This window comes from Limulus polyphemus, unplaced genomic scaffold, assembly GCF_000517525.1.
Source record: "Limulus polyphemus unplaced genomic scaffold, Limulus_polyphemus-2.1.2 Scaffold2683, whole genome shotgun sequence".
Taxonomy (NCBI): domain Eukaryota; kingdom Metazoa; phylum Arthropoda; class Merostomata; order Xiphosura; family Limulidae; genus Limulus; species Limulus polyphemus.
Genome location: NW_013668293.1, coordinates 131,638 through 152,893, shown reverse-complemented (window position 1 = coordinate 152,893; position 21,256 = coordinate 131,638). Strand labels below are relative to the sequence as shown.

Sequence of the window (21,256 nt, the reverse complement as noted above, 5' to 3'; positions counted from 1 at the left end):
TTGTTTAGTTGTCTTTTGCCTCAGTTTAATCACATTCTCCTACATTTCCTTAGACTTGTTTAGTTGTCTTTTGCCTCAGTTTAATCACATTTTCCTACATTTCCTTACACTTGTTTAGTTGTCTTTTGCCTCAGTTTAATCACATTTTCCTACATTTCCTTACACTTGTTTAGTTGTCTTTTGCCTCAGTTTAATCACATTTTCCTACATTTCCTTACACTTGTTTAGCTGTCCAGCAGTGGCTTTCGGTTTCAACTGGTTTTTCATATTTGAAGTACTTTCCTTACTTTTATGAGTTTGTATTTCTCATTTGTATAACCATATTCTATGAGGTGATATTGTTCAACATAATCTTAAGCATTCATTTTGCCATTTTCTATGGCAGCCTCTCATGTTAACCCTTGTTTGTTTTATCTAAAGAAAACTAATGTAATCTTTTCTTTGGGGTCAATTATAATAAATCATTGTTCAAATTAAATAGTGTTGTAAGATATTCATTACAGAACTTTGCCCAACTTGTGAATTCTAACTGATGGTAGGTAAAAATGTTCATGATTCTTGAGAGTATCTTGAATGTTCAACGAAACCCAGTATTAAATAGAAAAGCATATAAAACACTATATTTTATAAAATTCTAAATCCATGTAATTATAAGATACAAGTTATAGTCAGTCAATTATGGATTTGATATCAGAGTTGTGTAAAAATGGCAGTTCAGATCCATCCTTCATTTGCCATTAATCACTGCTCAGGAAGGCTTTTATTCAACAACAACACTCATAAGTTAGGCTGCATCTATGACAATACATTGTGAATTTAAATAGAGAATATCATTTAATTTTATACATTTTATGGCTTTATTTCCACAAAAGTTTATGAAGAAAAATAATCTTCAACTTAACAATATAATATTACACTTCTTAGTGACTAAGTTAGCTTTTCATATGGATATATTAGGTATACCACTGAAACCACTTGATGAGGAAACTTTTAAAGTTGTCATCTTGTTTTTATTAATATAAGATTATAGTATAAGTGTGAAAGAAATTTAAAATAAAAAATAAAAGGAAAATGAAAAATTTAGTTTTTGGTTGGGAGACCTTGATATTTTTTTTTATATTACTCAAATTTTCATTTATATCTGACAAATTTTATTAGTTAGAAACTATATGCCAACATACCAACACAATATTGTCTTACACTACCACTCTGTTGTGTTTCATGTTATGTCAATAAACAAATTCAACACCATACTACATTATATAACCAAGTAATTTTGTAGTATTAAAGGAATGTCTCTTAACAGCATAAGGCAACATCAAACTAAAGTAAACTTTGGTGGCTTGAATACCTAATGTTGACTAAGGTTTTGCTGTTCATTCGTTAATAAACTAGTGTTTCTTTTTTGTTTTTACTTGGAGGAACCTCCACAAATGTGGCAGTGAGAGAATCACTGGAATACTAACAGGCAGGAACAAGGGAATGTAAACTGCATACCTAGAAGCAAAAACAACATATTAAGCATTAACATATTTGGTTGTTATGAACATAAAATATATATCATAAGAATAATTTAGCCAAGAAATTTTCAAATGATACACACATATATATACTTGTATATGCATTTAAAGTATTAGAAATAGCTATGGAAATAGTGAGGAAAAGATATGAGAGGCAAATACTATAGGAATGCCACTCCTTTATAATGTAAAAATGAACTGCACTAGAGTACATTCATGTGTTGACTGTTTACATTGTTACTGGTTGTCATCCAACCAATCAGAAAAGGTCTCACCAGTGTAAAGCTTTAAAAGTACAGGCTGTCATACTACACCACATAGTAGTAGTAGTACTTTACATAGCTGTAAAGAGGTTGATGAAACACTCACAACCATGATGTGGTCTGCACAAAGTCCTGACATGAATATTGTTGAGGGTGTATGGGCTAATGTAAAAACTGAAAAAGTCAAAAGGTGACCAAACAACTTAGATGAATTTTGGAGTATAATATTAGACAATTTGAAGAATATTCCACAATCATACAATTATAAACTGTATGGCAGCATGAAAACAAGGTGTAATAAAGCACACACAAAATACTAGTGCACTGTAAAGCTTAGTCATTTTTGTTTTGTATTTTCTGTGATAATGTTTTGTATTATTGATAAAGTCACAATCTTGTTGCCAATACTCATTGTTTGTAACTCTTTTATGTATATGTAACTTGTTTGTTTCCATAATTATTTCCATTACTTTATGCAAAAATATCTATACACGTGTGTTCATGTATACATATAAAAACCATTTTGTGCTTGTTATAGTTTTCATGCTATAATTTTTAAATTAGTTTCTTCATGAAATTTTGCATATTATCAGTAAACATTACAAAGATTTTGCACAGAAAATACTATATTTTTATATTAAGTTTTAAAATTCATTAAGTAATGTTTTTCTCGTGCCTCTTTTCCTTTTCGAATGTTGACTATCCAACATACAAAGTGATTTTAATATTAAAAATACTTTTATACACGAGAAAAAGTTCAAATTTCACATGCAGAATATGTATAATCTCCAGATAATGAGCAAACATTGTTTTAGAAAAAACTTTATATTCTATCTGTTAGTTTTGCTATTGTATCTCTGTACAGGTTGGGTTGATTTGACCGACCTCAAAACCACCATAGAAAATTAGGAAATAAATATAAGTTACACATTTTTTGTTCTAGCATGACTACAAATTATAACATGAAAACACAAATGTTTAGTCTAAATATCTTAAATCTCATAACATTATACATCTATATATATTTATTATTTTTATTGACCTTTCAGCCATTGCAATGATGTGGCACACATGTACATGCATGCAATATGAAGAAAAGTTGGGCACATCTAATGAGGGGTTACAAAACGATGCTTGACTAAGAAAGGAAATGTACATGTCAAGTATAAACTAAGATGCATTCCAGGCAGTATTGGGAATAAATTGTTTAAATGACCAATAGACCAATGCCAGAATAGCAGAAAGAAGCTATTATAAAGTTTATATTAACTTCATTAGAAACTGGACACAACTTCCATAAAAAGAATTAGCAGGGAAATCAGAGACTCTGGGCAGAACGTTGATCTGAGGAGGACGAGGAGATAAACATGCAAACATGCTGCCAATATATCATCTTCGATCATAACCAATTGTTAATATAGCTTTGGTTTTAGTTCTGAGAATTATGATGAGTCAACAAAATTCATCCAAGTAAGTGACAAGTGTTGTTATGAGTTGGATTTGTACACTATTTGGAGAATCGTAAAAATACTAAAGAAATCCTTATTAAAACCCACGTTTTGTGGCTAAAAATCAGTCTCTTGACTCATAATAAGAAGCCATTGGTCCTGCTGCCAGTTTGTCAACTGAAATCTTTACAATCTCCTGGTTCATATGAAGAAGCCAAACAACCTGCTGCTGGTTGAAGAAAACTGATGCTGCCTGGTCCAACTATGCAGAGCCCATAACAATGTTGAAGATGTCAAACATTTCCAGCTCAAGATCAGTGTAATTAACTAATGCTATCTCTCTCAGAATTAAATACTGCAGTTGGAAATTGAATGCACATGTGCTTAATATTAAAGAATTAAGGAAAGTTATGTCTTAGCAGTTTTCAATCAATGTGTTAAATGATAGTATTAAGTAATTTAATGGGTATTATAGAAAATTTTAATTGAAGTACAGTTACCTGACCAGATTGAAGAATTTAATAGTTTTAATAGTGAAATGTTTCAAGATACCTTTGGTAATTTTAATGTAGTCGAGTATCTTAATATATTGCATTAAAGTGTTGGTAGTGTTTTGAATCTCAGTTTCCACGTCAATTCTTTATTGTAACTGTAAACTTCTTCGAGTTAGTGACTTGTGTATTCCACTTGTGACTGTAAACCTGGATTTTAAATAAATCTATTGTAAACTGGATTTAAGTCGAACTCCATGTGACATGCCATCACAAAGAAAACATTAATTGAGAATATCCACAGTAACCTATTGTAGTTATTTAGAACTCATTTTGAAAACATTGTTACTCAAAAGAATTACATATCATGCTTAAAGACTATGACTCTCTTAAGGTAGCCAAATGCCTCGTCATCTAATTAGTGACGCGCATGAATGGATTAACGAGATTCTCACTGTCCCTATCTACTATCTAGCGAAACCACAGCCAAGGGAACGGGCTTGGAAAAATCTTTGACCACAGAGTGAGTTTGGAAATGACAAAATTGCTGTTTGCATTAGTGCCATTAATTATTCAAAATTGTAGTTCTAGAAAGAATGTTAATTAAATAATCTAAATAACAAATACTTTCATCAATAATTAACTTTTAATTTTTCAAAACAATGTACAAAAGTTTTGTAAGGTGCTTGATTACAAACATGTAGATCAATGTGTTAAGCAAAGTGTGTTAATTGATAAAAATAGGGAAAATTTATTCATTAAGCCAATATTAAGAAGCATAAAACTTAATGTATGATAAAAGATATTTTTTAAACATTAGACTTTTAATGCATTAAGCAATATCTGATGGAAAAAATAATAGCTACATTTCAAAGACTGTTAAAGATTTTTTAAAGATAAACTGAACTATATGATAGTAGAATCATTTGTCATAACAGCTATTTTTAACAGTTTCACCATCATATTTGACATCACTGGAACAGATAAAACATTTCAAACGACTTGTTTATTAGCATATAAAGAAATAGTATTTCATAAAAAAACAAGAACAAGCATAAACAATTTAATAATCCTGGCAAAAAAAATTCAGGTTTGCTTAAGTGCAGACATAATTTATTTACCATAAGCCATGCTGAATTATCTCAACCTTATGTATAATACATTCATTTTTTTCTGAGAAGAAATCCACAATCTTCTCATAATATCCTATTTTAACCCACTTTTACCATCAGAAGCAACAGCCACATCTTGCAATTACATATTTTTATACTAATAACTATCACAGCCTTTTTATTAGCAAACTAAAAAAATTTTACAACATGGTTAATTATCTTACTTTTGGTCATCTGGAAAATAGAGAAGAGCAAGGAGTGATGGATGATAAAATGCTTCCTCTGAAAACAAAACAAAGATACTAATAAGTGTGTTTCATCAAATTCACTGAATTACACAAATATAGTGTAAAGCTTAATGTTGAAAGAGAATGAAATACCTTTAAACATTTTCATTTTGACAGCTTGAATTCATCACTGTTTGTGCTATTGTTCAGATTCTCATATGGATCTGAATAACTTTGGTGTTTAAAGTTAGTATACATAATTTAACACAATCAGCAAGTGCCCTTTGTTCTTGCTATTAATGGATCTTTACACATATTGTAAATATTTTACTGTTATTTCCAACACTGGTGTAACTAACCCATTTATTGAAAGATTACTGACTTACTCCACATTAAACAAACAAGGATATATCAGAGGGTTGTTCATGATTCATGCAGGTGATGAAGCATTTACTATAATGCATATACTAAGGATTTCAAAAAATATAGTTTTAATTAATATATAAAGTATTATATATAGGGAGATGAGAAATATATGAATCCAAATATCTAATAGAAACCTAGAGAAATACAACAGGTCAAAGGATGTTATAAAAAAATTGACACTACCTAGCAAAGCACATTACCAAATAAGGATAACTTTGATGTAGAGGAATTGATCAATAGCTTGTAATAACAAATATTTTGTGTTTATATTACAACTGTCTTTGAGCACGTTTCTTTATTCCACATGTAAATTCCTCGAGTTGGTGGCTTGTGTGCTTAACCAATGATTTCATAACCAGGTTCAAAATAAATTCATTTGTAACTTGTGTGAAGTCAAACCCAATAACTACGCTTACTGGCCACCTGTTATAGTAATTTGGATATTCAATCACAATGCCCCCTGCCATACTTGTAACCTGTAACTTATACAGATTAAAAACCTTGACCCTCATGTTGAAGTGTGGTGATTCGAAAAATGCATACGGCATCTAAAACTGGCCTTCCCGAGAAGATTTATAATACAGGATTGTTTTATGTGAAGTTATTCTATTCTAAGATTATAAAAGCATGTAAGACAAAATTTTAGTATTTCAAGCCCGTTCCCTTGGCTGTGGTTTCGCTAGATAGTAGATAGGGACAGTGGGAATCTCGTTAATCCATTCATGCGCTTCACTAATTAGATGACGAGGCATTTGGCTACCTTAAGAGATTCATAGTTACTGATTTTTTCCAAGCCCGTTCCCTTGGCTGTGGTTTCGCTAGATAGTAGACAGGTACAGTGGGAATCTCGTTAATTCGTTCATGCGCATCACTAATTAGATGACGAGGTATTTAGCTACCTTAAGAGAGTCATAGCATTCAAGCTCAACAGGGTCTTCTTTCCATGCTGATTTTTCCAAGCCCATTCCCTTGGCTGTGGTTTCGCTAGATAGTAGATGTCATATTTATTAATTCTTAGATAGGTCATGTGACCTGCATGTAAGCTTACATTTCTACATAAATCTCAGAGGAGATTCACAGATATAATTCGCTCTAATACCCTTAGGTTGAGCCAATATTACTGTTTTTCCCATAATATATTATGCTCTGTTTTTTGTCTCCAAAGTTAGACAAATGAATTAATTTCAAATATATCACTTCTTCACACAAATCTGTTGTGACATCAGCATGGTACTCTTCAATGAATGATTTGCATCTTCCTTCAATCTGGTTTTCAGTAATTTTTCTGTATTTCCACATAAACCAAACTTTCTCCTTACAGCTTCTTAACGATTTTTAAGACTGGAAATTAGATTGTCGAGAATTACTTAAAAACCTTTGTCTTGAATAGGTCTTTCTAATTGTTGCTTCCTCCAGAGTTTCATCATGAAACACTTTCCTCTTCTTATTGCATATTTCTGGAAATTTCAGCTCAATATTCATCACATTGGCAACCACTTTAGCTTTAGAAAGTATGGTATTCCAATTTTCTCGAATAAAGTTTAATTCAACTAACAAGCTTTTTATGTTCTTGACTTCAACATCAATGGTAGTATTTCGATCTTGTAGCAGTTTGTTTGTACAATTGATCAGTACCAACAACTTGAACCAGATTGATGCCACGATAATGCACTTGAATGACGTGATATACTCCAAAACACCCCATAGTAGAGAACTTGTCTTTACAGAAAAATTTAGCTTATTCAAAGATTCCACAGCAATGACAATCTTAGCTAAATGAGCTGCAATTGGTCATACAAAATCCACCCATGCACTCCAACGAGTATCAGACATTGAATGTAAAGAAATTCCAACACACTCCTTCAGAAATTTCCATTGCTGGGGACTACAGCCAAACAGATTATAGTTACTGTATTATCACAAAAAATGTTGCTGCCTCAAAGCAATACTCAGCAGTGTGCCCTACACAAAAGTTAAAACTGTGACAAGCACATGGAGAAAACTTTGCTGAAGGATTCCACTGAAGAAAAAGTGCTTGTGCACCATTAAACACCCCACTTATGTTACTCCCATTGTCATAACCTTGGCCACAGCATTCATTAATAGGAATTAAGTGTTTCTCAAGTGTTGAGCAAATCAAGGTTGTGATTGCAACTCCTATTTTTTGGCTGCAGTCAGTGACTTTCAAAAATTATTCTTGTATTTCATATTTGCATTTTTCTTCATTGAAGTTAACATAACAAAGAATAAATGTTGTTTGTTCGACATGACTTGAATCTGGAGTTGCATCAATAATAATGGAATAATACTTTATGTCTTCTCTCTGTTCTACTATAGCACTTCTAACATGATAGGCACAGCAAGAAATAAAATAATTCTGCATGTCACTAGACAGGTAATGCACTTGTATGCATTTACCAGCTTTTATTGAGATTCTCTACTCAGTATGTTTTTCAAGACCTGGGTCATAGTGACTCAAAAACTCTAGGACTCTAAGAAACTTTCCATTATTTGGCTCTCTGATTTCTGAGATTTGCCTTTGAATAACAAGCCTCTTTCACTAAGAAATAATGTCACATCAAGTAACCATTGTAGCATTTGTTTCCATAAGTAGGCTTCACTTTGAATCTGTTTCTTCAGTGGGTGAAAGATAGTACCACTGCATCCTAGTTAAATTTTTAAGGTCCACCATTTCAAGTAACACTCTTTGTGAAGAATGCTAGGTTGATGTTCTGGGATTCTCTCATACACTTTTCTCCATTTCAACTGGCATAAGTATCCTGATTTAGAAGAAAAATATGAATGAACTGATTCAGGCTGAGAAGAACAAAAGCTGGCATGGAAAACAAAATAACACCTGTTGGCTTTTACACCAAGCTATACAATCACGAGGCACAGATTCATTGTTTGGAAGTTTGTACTGAAGTAGAGACATAAGAAATGAACATGAAGTAGCATCTGCTGGAAACTGTTCAGGGTGCTTAAATGGACTGCATTTCATTGCCTCTTTTATTTCCTGAGCTGTAGGATTTAGTCTTTAAAGTTCCAACACCAAATGTATTGAAATGCAGGTGCTGAAAGTCCATGTTACTAGTTTGGTGTTCCAGTGGGTGGCAAAGGCATATATAAAGTGTCCCTAGCTGAAAACACACCCACCTAAAGACCTGTAGATTGAGAGACCATTCTGTAAGGAGAATCTTCTTGGGAGAAGATAATTAATCCACCACCAAAGGCTCGAGAAAGGTGATATGTAGACTTCTTGATCGACCAGAAACCAGAAATCTCCAGACGGTGAGGTAAGACCACGAATCTTCTAAAGAACAAATGTAAATATGGACAAGGTGGAGTAAGCTGCACCCCCACCATGGTCTGGTTTCTGCCTTACCACTAAGCCAGGGATATGAGGAGAAGCTCTACTGATCTAGGAGAGTCCACCAAAAGGAATGCATATGAGCTCGACCCATGGGAATGAGAGCTTCCAAGGGAAGTGTGAACTGCTTGCTCCTAACCTGAAGACAAAGAGGAAAAGGCAGAGCTTGACTGAGATTGGAAAGAAGAACCCCACGCCCCCAATATGAATGGGATATTGAGAGGGGTAAGAATGGACTTCCCCACTGTCATCAGGAATCACACCCACGCTTCTTCCTGTAGGATCAGTGGAGTGTGGTCTATGGACTGTGAATGAGAAGAAGCAAACAGGAGCCAGTCATCCACAGAAAAAATTGTGCAAAGACTCGTACACGTAATGTTGACTCTAATCCTTGACCAAAATCATTGGTAAATTTCCCAACTAAAAATTTTAACCCCAACAAAAATATCTTTTGTTCTATTTTTATTTTTTTAAAAAAGATTGTACTTTGTACAAGAGAAATTTTGGTACAACCCACTAAAAGGGGTTGAAAACATTAAGAATAGTTTGCTTTTGTGATAGGCTAATAATGCTGTTTTAAGAACTACACTTTCTATCATGCTGATCTGTACATCTAAATTTTGTATGGAATTCAACTGAGCATTAATGGCTAGGTCTGGTAACACAGCACAGTGTATACAACTCAGTTAGTTACATTATCACACAATGTACTTCATGATGTTTGTATGCAAATATATAGGCAGACAGAAATTTGCAACAAAAATTAACACTGATAACATGAATATTTACATTAATTTCTAATATAGATGCATATGACAATAAAACTAATATGGCTGTCTTAACCTCCTACCAATAAACCTTTGGTAGGAACTAAAAGGATCAACTTTACAAACTCCGAATTTTCATTGGTAATCGTCACAGTTGAAATACTGATGCCCTTTCGATTACGAATGTATAGGCCTAAGGCTAACATTAGACAGATGTGACTAATCAAGTCTAGGAAATATGGAAAACATAGCTACCATGAGAAAAGCAGAAAAATTCACAAATTAAACAGAACATAATAATGATAACTGCAAACAAAATTTTATGAATGTTTTGATCAATGGAAAGCAGAATAACAATAAATAAAATAAGGTTATGTTTGACTCTCTCCAGATCAATACATGTTAGTGGTGTGTGTGTGTGTACATGTGCAGTGTTCAGGCAATGTGTACATATTATGCAATAGTAGTACACGTGAGAGTTCCAATGCAAGTCTAGTCTTACTACAGGCTGTACTTTACTGTACTGATTAAAATTAAAACATTAAATGTGATTGGCCAAGACTACTGTTCTGTTTGAAAGGTCATTGACTATTTTTTCCTAAAGATACTATATAATGTTACGTCTCCGTTCGTTAGTTAATTTTCCGTAAAATTATTTCCGAAGAAACTTTACCGATACAAGTCCTTTCTTAAATAAAACTGGTTTATTCTTTCTGAATACAACTTTGCGATACACTTAACTTCAACAGTCGCGCTATAACAAACGCTATAGTTCTCAACGAACGTCTCACGTGCTCAACAATATTCTCTCTCCGCAGTTCAATTACACATTCCCTCATGTTGCTTCAAGACTACCCCAATCTAGTGGTCTCCCAACATTTCATGAAGGTTCGAGAAGGAAGTGGCGTGATACAAGCATCACGTGACCTGCGTTGTCGTAACAATAATATTAGCATGGTTTGGTCTTATTTTTTCCAATGTAATGAAACTACCCAGGAAATAAGGCATCAAAAAGTAGTTGAATAAAGATGTAAAACTGGCAACTAAACATTAATTGTATATTTTGGAAATAAATAAGATATAAAAACATGAAAATTCTTGTAAATGAGTCTTTTTTTTTGTTAGGGTCTTTAAACATCAATATTGTTGTAATTGGATCTTTTTTTCGGACAATTAATACAGCTTTCTGGACAACCTGGAAATTTCCTTAAAATTGAGCCATGACCACAAACTTTATATTTTACATTACCTGCACTTGACAAGATATTCACTAACTGTACATTTCTAACACTATACTAGATGAGAAGCATAATCTCTAACTGCAAGTATCCCATCTCATAGTACTTGGCAAGATAATCAATAACAGTGTATTTCCCAAAACAAAATTCTAAATTAGAAGCATAATCATTAACTACAAATTTCCCATCATATACTACTTAAGAAATTACTCACTTAATGTAAAATTCTCATAACAGAATATTTGAAAAGCAGTAGTGTAAAAGCATTCACACAATTGGCTTATATAAATAGTATTTCAACCACTCGTATTTGTTGCATCCCAACCAGCCTGAAGAGCTCTGGATTGAGCAAAATGTGTTGTGTGCAATGGCTATAACAAATATAGTATGGTTGGAATAATATTATTATACAATCTTCCAATTCTTGAAAATCCCAAACATACAAGATAATATAACTGTAATCATTCTTTGGCAGCTTGTACAGGGCATACACACCATAACAAATGTATGTAACGTGATATATGCTGTGTTATTCCTCACCTGATGAAACGAAGGCACGTTTTATAAAACCAAATGCTTCTTCCAAATTTCCAGTTTTTAAGAGTTCTATACCTTTTTCTAAAGAATCAATGGCTAGATAAATCTGAAATAAAGATGCAACATATATATATATGAAGCAATAAAGAAATAGAGCAATTAAAATCTTTTTTATATTTCACACAATATTTCAAGCAAATTTAGATAAATATTGTTTTACTAACAAATACATCATATTCCCATGAATTTTACATAGATCAGTCATAAAAAGGAGAAGTTAAAATAAAAGTATCTCTGTACATTACATTTTACTTGTTTTAGACCTTTACTTTAAAATGGCTGAGCCACACACTGTCTTTAACTCCAGTTACACAGTACAAATAGCTTACCATTTTGAATGTCTAAGAACTGTAATAATCTAGTAAAGCACAGAAACACAAATGAAATACTTATACTATACAAAATAAACATAGTTTACCATATATAACTACCTTTTCAAATAGTGGTGACTAAATAAACATGCATATTTATTTATTATTCTAATTAACTTGGTAACAATTGGTAATAGATCATCAAAGAATGAAATGATATCCTTGTCAATTAGTAATCTAAAATGAAGTAACTCTAACTGCTATTGATGAACTGTCATTATTTTAATTCACAGATGGTAGTACCACACTCATTACAATTGTTCATTTATTGTATTAGCAAGTGTGAGTTAGGCAGTCAGTGGAATTCGCTAATTGATAACTCTCATATAAAACTTGAATAGTTGGAATAATGAAAAATAGTAACAATTGGAAATATTAATTTTGATTAGTTGATTATTTTTGAGTGTCATGACATTAATTGATAAGTTGAACCTTGAATTAGTCAAAAATAATAATGAGAAATCATGGGGCAATATTCTAATTATTTGGAAAGATGGAATAATATAAAACACTAATAATCAAAAACACCCATTTTGATCAGTTGACTACTTTTGTATAACTAATAAATGTAATTGTAATTTTTATTATTTATTTTACATGACACTAATCAATGTAATCAATTAATTGCCCACCTCTACTTTTAACTCCTCAGAGTCATGTACAATTTGAATACAAATAAAATTGTGTTCATTTTATACATACAGTTGTATAGTAATTTGTTTTATAAAATGTTTAATATATACATTAGAACATAATAAGAGTTGTTCAAATTTGCAATCCAGATATAAGTTATATTGCAATTTGAAAATTGCTAAAATTATACATATTTTGGTACAGAATGGTTAAGATATGGCAATACCATAAAAATCAGATTTATAACATGGGTATTATTTTCAGTTATCTCATTTTATCCTTCAATGCTCATACAATGCAGTAAATGTAGAATCATTCAATACAAGAAATATAAAATGTTTTATGCTCAGTTTTGTGTGATTTACTATATAAAATAGATAATTTTTAACCAGATTAACCCATATTTCCCCTACCTTGTAATTACCATTTACAAATTGTTTTAATACATATAAGGTTGATTTACATATTGCTACATGTACCTTGCTGTCAAACTGTATCAATAAAAGATTTCATGAAAGAATATTTTAGGAAACTGGATCATGCTGAAATTTATAATCAAAGCAAGTTAGATTTTGCACTTAAAATCTAAATCTAAGCTGACAAGTAGGTTTCTTTAACTGCTTAAGTGTTAAATTAAGAGTAAAAATAATAAATTGTTTTTATTTCCAACTTTTTTGTCTTAGAAAGATAAATATATAGAAACTAAAGTTTGTACATTCCCAGTGTTTTTAACTCATTTAACCTGAGTGGACACTACCAATGTCCACCCCAAAATATCTATTTACCCATTGGATGGGGACAGCCTCCAATAACATTTACGTCTCTTTGGCTGAAACTAATCCAAACCATGTTATTATCCACAAAATTAATATTTTATAAGATACGGTGATAATTATTAGTAAATTAAGAAATTAGTTCTGGCAGAATGCATTATGGGTTTAAAGAGTTGTAAGGATTTGAATAAGTAAAAATCCATATAAGGCAATAACTGATTTCCTCACTGTAGTCTGTTATAATTATATATGAGTTCCAAAACTTAAGTTTATAAATGAAAGTAGTATTACTAAGTCCAAATACACCAGTCTTTACCATTACATGATCTCAAGAAAACAATGAATGATTCGTTTTAAAATAAAAGGATGTGCCCCATATATAATTAGATGTCTACCATCTAAAAGCATTGTTTTAAGACATCAGAAAAAAAAAAATGATTTTAGTTCATATTTCAACAGTACCTTGTCACCAACCACATTAGTAATGACAATATTGCTGATGGTTTCCAGGAGATGAGCTAGAGAATGTAACGATCCTAAAGCCTTTGCCAACTGTTCTTGAGCTTGACGTCTCATCAAAAAGTCCAATTCCTTGAATATTAAACTTCTTATTATTAGTTAATGCTTTCATCATATAATTTTTAATTTATACAATATGTATGAAATACCTTATTATTAACGTTTTTTTAAAATTTTTCATGAAAAGTTAGTGTTATGTTTAGGCCTACACACTGAATAACATTTAAACAACTTCATATTTGTACACCATCATAATTTTTTGTGCCGTGTGACAAATACAGAAGATTGAATATGTTACATAACAATGTTGTTGAATATACAAACCAGTAAGTCACATGACAACCACAGATTATATAAAGGTGTGGTGGAATGACATGTATCAGAACTACATTTTGACACTGTTTGGTGCCCAAAACTGATAACTTTTGGAAAGAGTACACAACATATTTATAAAGATGTGTTTAGATCAGGGATTTATAACTTCCAATACAGGGATATCTCTTGTACTTAAAAGGCATTGGAAAACAAAGAAATTTGGATCAACTTGAAGCACTAGGAGAAAAAGACCAGTGGCAAAATCTGTCCACATGCTTCTGGCAGCAGCACGCAACATAATCAAGAAGGATCTACATCTGGATAAGCAACACAAGTCGTGTGTACATAAACTGTTTCTACAACTTATCCATTCATACATAGCATACTTCAAAGAAATGGAGAATGAAAGGGGTATTCATGTTATTCCATACAGACATACTAGTCAAGTCATCAGAAGCAATGCTTATGTATTAGGTCATCAAGAGATTAATGTCACATTTTGGAACACTTTCATTACCTCCCCCCCCCCAAAGTACATCATGTATAATAGTTAAACGATTAGCCTAAACATCACGTTAACGTAGCCTATATAATGTGTAAAGTTTAGTATACTCTAATCCCTTATAGTGATGGCACACAACGAAACACACATTTGGCATGTAATGCTGTTTGAATACATGAAGGGAAACAATGCCTCTGTAGCCACAAAGAATATCAAAGATGTTTATGGAAATGTTTTAAACATTCATAAGAGTCAATGATGGTTCCGCAAATTTCGTTCAGGTGACTTTAGCCTTAAAAACTGTGATGGCAGGGGCTAACATGTTGGAACTGATATTGATGCTCTGAAGACTCTTGTTGAGTCTAGCCCAAGGCAACACACTCGTAAAATGACTCTGAAATTGCATGTCTCTCATGAAACAACACGTAAAAAATCTAAGGAATATGGGAAAACTTCTTAAAGCAGATGTTTGGGTACCTCACAAACTCTCCGATGATCATTGTTACCATCTTGTTCGTTCGCTGCAACACCATCTTAATGGGTAAACATATGCAAATGTGGAAGGTGTTAAAGAGGACATTGACATGTTTCTTGCTTCAAAGCCAAGTGATTTCGTTAATCAGGGCATTAACAAACTGACTGTAAGATAAAAAAGCATCATCGATAAGAATGGAGACTATTTCATTTAATAAATGTTTTGTTTTGATATATAAGTTGTTCGGGTTTTTTCATCTAACAAAAGTGACATAATTTCTTGATGACCTAATATGTCTGTGTGATCAGACTGATGAAATGGATGTGGAAAACTGTCATTCTCATATGCTAGATGGATTATGGAGAGCATTTAGGGAGGAGTGTTGTTTTGGATATGACAGTCTTACATTGGAGAATTTTTCAATGGAAACTATGCTGCAGGAATGTTTCAAAGATTGGTTGTGTCAGATAGAGCATGACTGGATGTTGCAACATTAACTGTAACAATGTGTTGAGGCTTCAAAATTGTTTTAATATAACATACTCATCCTCTGTAATATCTATACCTTCAGTAGTTGGTAACATCACTACATTCCTCTTGTTAACAATAACAAAACTTTACACCTTATGGTTCACTGTTACTGGCTTATAAGAATTCATAAGTGGTTTATCTTTGACCTTTTATACTGAAATTCTCTTACATAAAACCTTATTGGTAACTTAAACAATATGAAATTGACAGACTCGTTATACAGTTCATTGTAACACTTTTTTTCTTTCTATAAATTAAGTAAACTAGTCATTGAAAGAATAACCTATTATTGCAATTCTATTTACTATTCATAATTATTATTTTCTTAATGACTCTTCCACTTCTAGTTTTTGTCTTTGTCCCTAAGCCAGGCTCCTGTATTGATTCCTCTAATTGTAAACAGTCTATAGGTTTAATAATGAAATATTTTCCATCCAAACACAACTACAAATGTGTCTTTTCTATTCAAGCATACTTTTTCTTTGTTTGTGTTAATGCTACAGTGTTTCCATCTTGCACCAGTACTGTACCAAGTTTGTCTTTTGATACAAGAACTTGCACTGTTAAAGGCTTTTGTCACACTAAGTTCTTTACTGGAGTTTCTCTTACTAGCTTTTCTTGTCTTTCCAGTGTTTTCTGATTTGCATCTTCCAAATGCCATGTCATGTTTTGTTGAATGGCCCTCTCAGAAAAACTGTTTATTGTGACATACTGGGTATAATTTTGAACAGGTAGGTTATGATTCCTAAGACACGGTACATTCACACTATTTTTGGTGTAGGTATTCCATTAATTCCTTCCACTTTAGATTTATCCATCTGCAGGCTGTCCTTACCTAATGTGTTCAAAATATTTGTTTTATTTTACACATAGGTGAAGATTTTTTTTGTTTAGTTTTAATTTTTTTATTCACATGCCCTTTTTAATGCTTTTCTGAGTCTGAAATCATGCTCTTCTGGTGTACATCCCCAGACTAGTACATTGTGTATTTAGCTTATTCTACTGTGATTAGTGAGTTTACCCAGTCCATGAGCTTATTTATTGGTACTATTATTTTCAGCTTGACACATGCTTTTAAGCCTAGTATTGGCTCTACTACATCTCATTCAATAACATAAGATTCCATTTCTCAGATATTTTTTTGCATTTGTTCAGAAATAGTTTTCCCAAGTATAGGATCTCTCTTTCATCCATACTTTTTCAGCTTTATTTTAATATGTAACTTAATTACATCTTTATTGGTAACAGATAAGTCCACTTTTAATTCATTTTTCATAAAGCTGTTTTCTGCATAAACACTTTCTATGAAGAATTCCTTAACATCACTTTCAAATTATTGTTTTGTTTCTTGTCTGTTTGATAATGAGCAACTGGATGCAAATTATGAATGACAGTTTGAGATTGGGGTGTTTTAGGATGGAATACTCATATTTACTTAATTTTTTTTCCAGTTCTAATTTCACTTTATAAGTGATGTTTGTGAATAGAGGTTAAATATAACAGACAGTGTATCCTCATCACTATATGTGTCCTTTTTTTTTGTGGATACCTTTCTTACTAGGGTACATTTCATCATTCTCACATTGTTATTTGTACTCTAATAGGCTTAAAACTTGTGATTAAAATCAAGTAAATGCAGATTCTGTTTTTTACACATTCCTCTATTGCTTCTCTAGCTTTTGTCATGTCATGTAAACCTTTATTTGTACTTTAGTTTCATTTGTCTGTCTTTTATATGCAATACTTTTTGTGTTTAGCCTAGTTAAAGGAAATTTTCTTTCTCACTTTCTCTAGGAAATAATTATGGAAACACACAAGCAGTACATATACAGGAGTCACAAACAGTGATTAATGGTGAAAAATATCACAGAAAATACAAAAGAAAAGCATATAAGCTGTACAATAAGCCAGTATTTTGCATGTGATAAATCTGTGGGAGTCTTGACTTACTGCACTGCACATGCTTGTTTGCTATCAACAGTGTCATATTATACTGTATGTTTCCTTTTATCCACTGATCACATTCATTTTGCTGTATGATGTCTCTTTTTAACCCTCATTAACAGTAATAAGTTTAGCTTGGCATATGCCTTTCAGCCTAGAATAAGTTCTGCCACATTTCTTTTAGTAACATAAAATTCCATTTCTGAGACATCTCTGTATTTGTTCTTAATACTGTTTTTCCAGGTACAATGTCTTTCTTTCCTCCATAACTTTTCAGATTACTTTCAATATGTGATATAAACTAAATCTTTTTTATTAATAGACAAGTTCACTTTCCTGTTTATTTTCCATGAAGGTGCTTCTGCATAGACACCTTCTGTGAAGAATTCCTCAACACCATTTTATAATTCATATTCGTCTATCAAAAACACTTTCTTTGTTTTACATGTCTGCACAGTGATTCCATATATATTTTTTTACACTTCAGACAAGTTCCTGTTCAGTCTAATTTTGCATGAACCACCTTTTTCAACTCATGAACAGATCTGTTTTCTTTCATATGTTACTTTCCTCTGATTTCTAGTCATTTCAGTAGCTCTACAAATATCTGCTGTTTTCTACAGTGTTACATCAAACTCTCAACAGTCTAGCATGAACTTCATTCAAATGAATTCACCATACTGTTTTATCTTTGATTAAAGATTCATGAAGGTTTCCAGATTTATGTGTCTTAGTTAGTTATTATAAATAGTTTTCATACTGCCTTGATAATGAGTATTAAATTATATGACTTTCAAACATTTCCTTTTTCTTAGGATTACAAAACTCTTCAAACTTTGAGAGCAGTATCTAAGTCAACTTTTTCAGATATTGAAAATCTGTTGAATACTTCTAGCATGTCTATTCCTATTACCTGAAGAAAGAATGAGCATTACACTTTTGTGGACTACAAATCTTCTTCTATAGCACCGGGATAAACTGTTAACTGTTGTTTCCTCCTGATATCACCTTCCAGGTCAAAGCCTTAGGTGGCTCTAATAGATCTATTTTATAAACTTCTTCTGGCACATTTCTAACACAATTTTATGTTTAGACCGAGGGACTACACACTATGTAACTTTTACAGAACTTCATGCTTGTACACCATTATTATCTTCATGCCACATGATACATACTATCTATATATATTCAACAGAGGACAGCACATTCAGTAGGTGCAAATATCATAACAATTGGATTTACCTCATTTATGAGGAAACCACTACTAAAAAGTATATTTCTAGGAAAACTAATCAAAAATAAAAAAAAAGAAAACATATACTTTATTTTAAAACAACTTACTGTAGGTGTATGCAAAGAAAATATAAAATCAAAAATGCTTGTGCTGATTTTCACTAAAGTTTTATACACGGAAATCTAAGTTGCAACAGATGAAGAGTTATTTTAGAAAATGCAATTTGATTTGAAAACAACAAAAACAATTAGTTAATCAGTTTATCTGTAAAATGTTAGTGATGCTGAAGAGCATAAAGCTTAGATAACTTAAATGATTTTATAAACCACAGTACATACAAATTTATAAACATGGATTTACATCCCAACTTGAAATCTTGTCATCTCAATAAAAAAATACAGCAGTTTACACAATTCTGACTAGATATAATACTAAAGTAAGGAGCCATCACAATAAGAAAAGTAAAAAATGCTAATATATATATATATGTATATTACTACATTGAAAAAGTGTGCTTGCATTTCAAGAAATCTAACCACACCAAGTTTTCCAGGAAAAGAAGGGTTCTATCTGTATTAAACATTTACCCATAAAACTGGAGTCTTCCATTTTTACTTTCGGAATCTTTCCAAAATATTTATTAAATGATACAAAACACGTCCTTTGTCTTATAGTAATATAGTTTGTGTAATAACATTTCACTCACCCAATCAGTGCAAGTATAGTTCTGGATGAAGAACAATCCACTGCAGTCCTAACAGAGAATAAACAAAAACTAGTAACCATCACTTGAAAATTAAGCTATTGAAAACTTTAATATGAACTTTAAACATTAACATAAGAGTTGGTGCTTACTTATTATAATGGTCAACTACCCCCGAAGAATGCATGAAATTACAAGAAAGCATTTTAAGACATTTCCCATGACTGCTTAAATGAATAACAGTTTCTCAACCATGTGCTGGCTCTACTACATAATGGACTTTTTGGATTTTTAATTCCAAAGCTTAGTTTTGGCAAAATAAATGTATTCTTTTATGTTTTTTTAAAAATATAAATATAAAACTATTAGGTATAATTTGTACTGGTTTATAGCCAATAATCAGTTTACTTATTCTATTTCATAAAGCAAATATTTAATAAAAAAAGCTTTAAAACCAATTGTTTTTATTACTTTATGTGAGCTCTGCTCAGCTAATTACAGTTTTGTATATGTTTACTTCAAGTTTTTATATTTTTCTGTGCCAAGTTATTCTGCTACATTAAGTTTTAACCCTACATTAGTATCGGGTGTCTTCACGGACCTCAAATATTTTGTAAACATTGTTGTCAACAGATGGAAGCATGTACATGTTTGTTGTTCTCAGTAGCTTCAGTATTTGGCTAATTTGTTAAATTGTTACACTCAGTTTAGATGGTAAAAAAAAAACAAGTTGTAATATTCAATGTTTGTTTATTGATTAATAAAGGAAAAGATTTTGAGTGTTAGTGTTTTTTTGTTTCCAAAATAATATTTTATATTATTCATTATTATTTAAATACAGGAATCCCTCGATTAGTGCAGTTAATGTGTTCTTTAAAAGAGCTGTACTAATCGAATATAATAACTTATAGGAAATCATGTAATTCGTACCTTAATTCCCATTCTCATTCACAATTAATTTCTATTTTGCGTATTTTTGATCAAAGTATAAGTATATAAGAAGATACGAAAAAAATGCAATGAATTAAAATTTATTGATCTGATTTTTTTATGAAAAACTTATTTAGAGTGGCTTGTCGCATCGTATTCTTCTGTTCTTCATATAATTGGCGGTACTGAGAAATTGCCTCATCAATTTTTCTGCAAATTTAACGGCTTCTATCTTCATCAGGGTCTGTTTCTAAACATTTTCCAGGCCCGGCATGGTCAGGTGGATAAGGCGCTTGACTCGCAATCTGAGGGTCGCGGGTTCGAATCCCCGTCACACCAAACATGCTCGCCCTTGCAGCCGTGGGGGCATTATAATGTGACGGTCAATTCCACTATTCGTTGGTAAAAGAGTAGCCCAAGAGTTGGCGGTGGGTGGTGATGACTAGCTGTTTTCCCTCTAGTCTTACACTGCTAAATTAGGAATGGCTAGCGCAGATAGCCCTCGTGTAGCTTTGCGCGAAATTCAAAAACAAACAAACTAAACATTTTTCCTTATATTCTTCAATAACCGTGAAAAGTTCTTCTAATTCCTTCTTATGCTGGCGGGTAAGTAAGATTTCTTCACATTCATCAATGTCTTCTTATGCTCTCTGAGTGTCCAAATTTATAAGATCCTTATTGGTTAGTTCTTCTGAATGAGCTTCTAGCAATTCTTGCACATTTTCATCGTCAATCTCAGCGAAACCAAGTTCTTTTCCAATATGAGTAATATCTCTAATGACCTCTTCTGTATCTTTTGAAAAGCCTGTGACGTTCTGTGCACAGTGTGGAAGAACTGTCTTCCAAACACCTTGCATATTTTTAACT

General features: G+C 32.0%; 1 protein-coding gene across 1 annotated transcript in view; it reads right to left on the bottom strand.

The window, feature by feature from the left end:
• Positions 1-676: 676 nt before the first annotated feature.
• Positions 677-21,256, bottom strand: part of LOC106467626 (GPI transamidase component PIG-S-like) — a 141,112-nt gene continuing 120,532 nt past the window's right edge. Inside the window, exons 11-15 of the mRNA XM_013927987.2 lie at positions 19,463-19,510; positions 13,699-13,827; positions 11,403-11,505; positions 5,059-5,116; positions 677-1,497 (exon numbers count right to left, since the gene is read on the bottom strand). Of these exons, the coding sequence (XP_013783441.1) occupies positions 1,392-1,497; positions 5,059-5,116; positions 11,403-11,505; positions 13,699-13,827; positions 19,463-19,510 (444 nt within the window). The 3' untranslated portion in view covers positions 677-1,391. The remainder of the gene's footprint in view (positions 1,498-5,058; positions 5,117-11,402; positions 11,506-13,698; positions 13,828-19,462; positions 19,511-21,256) is intronic.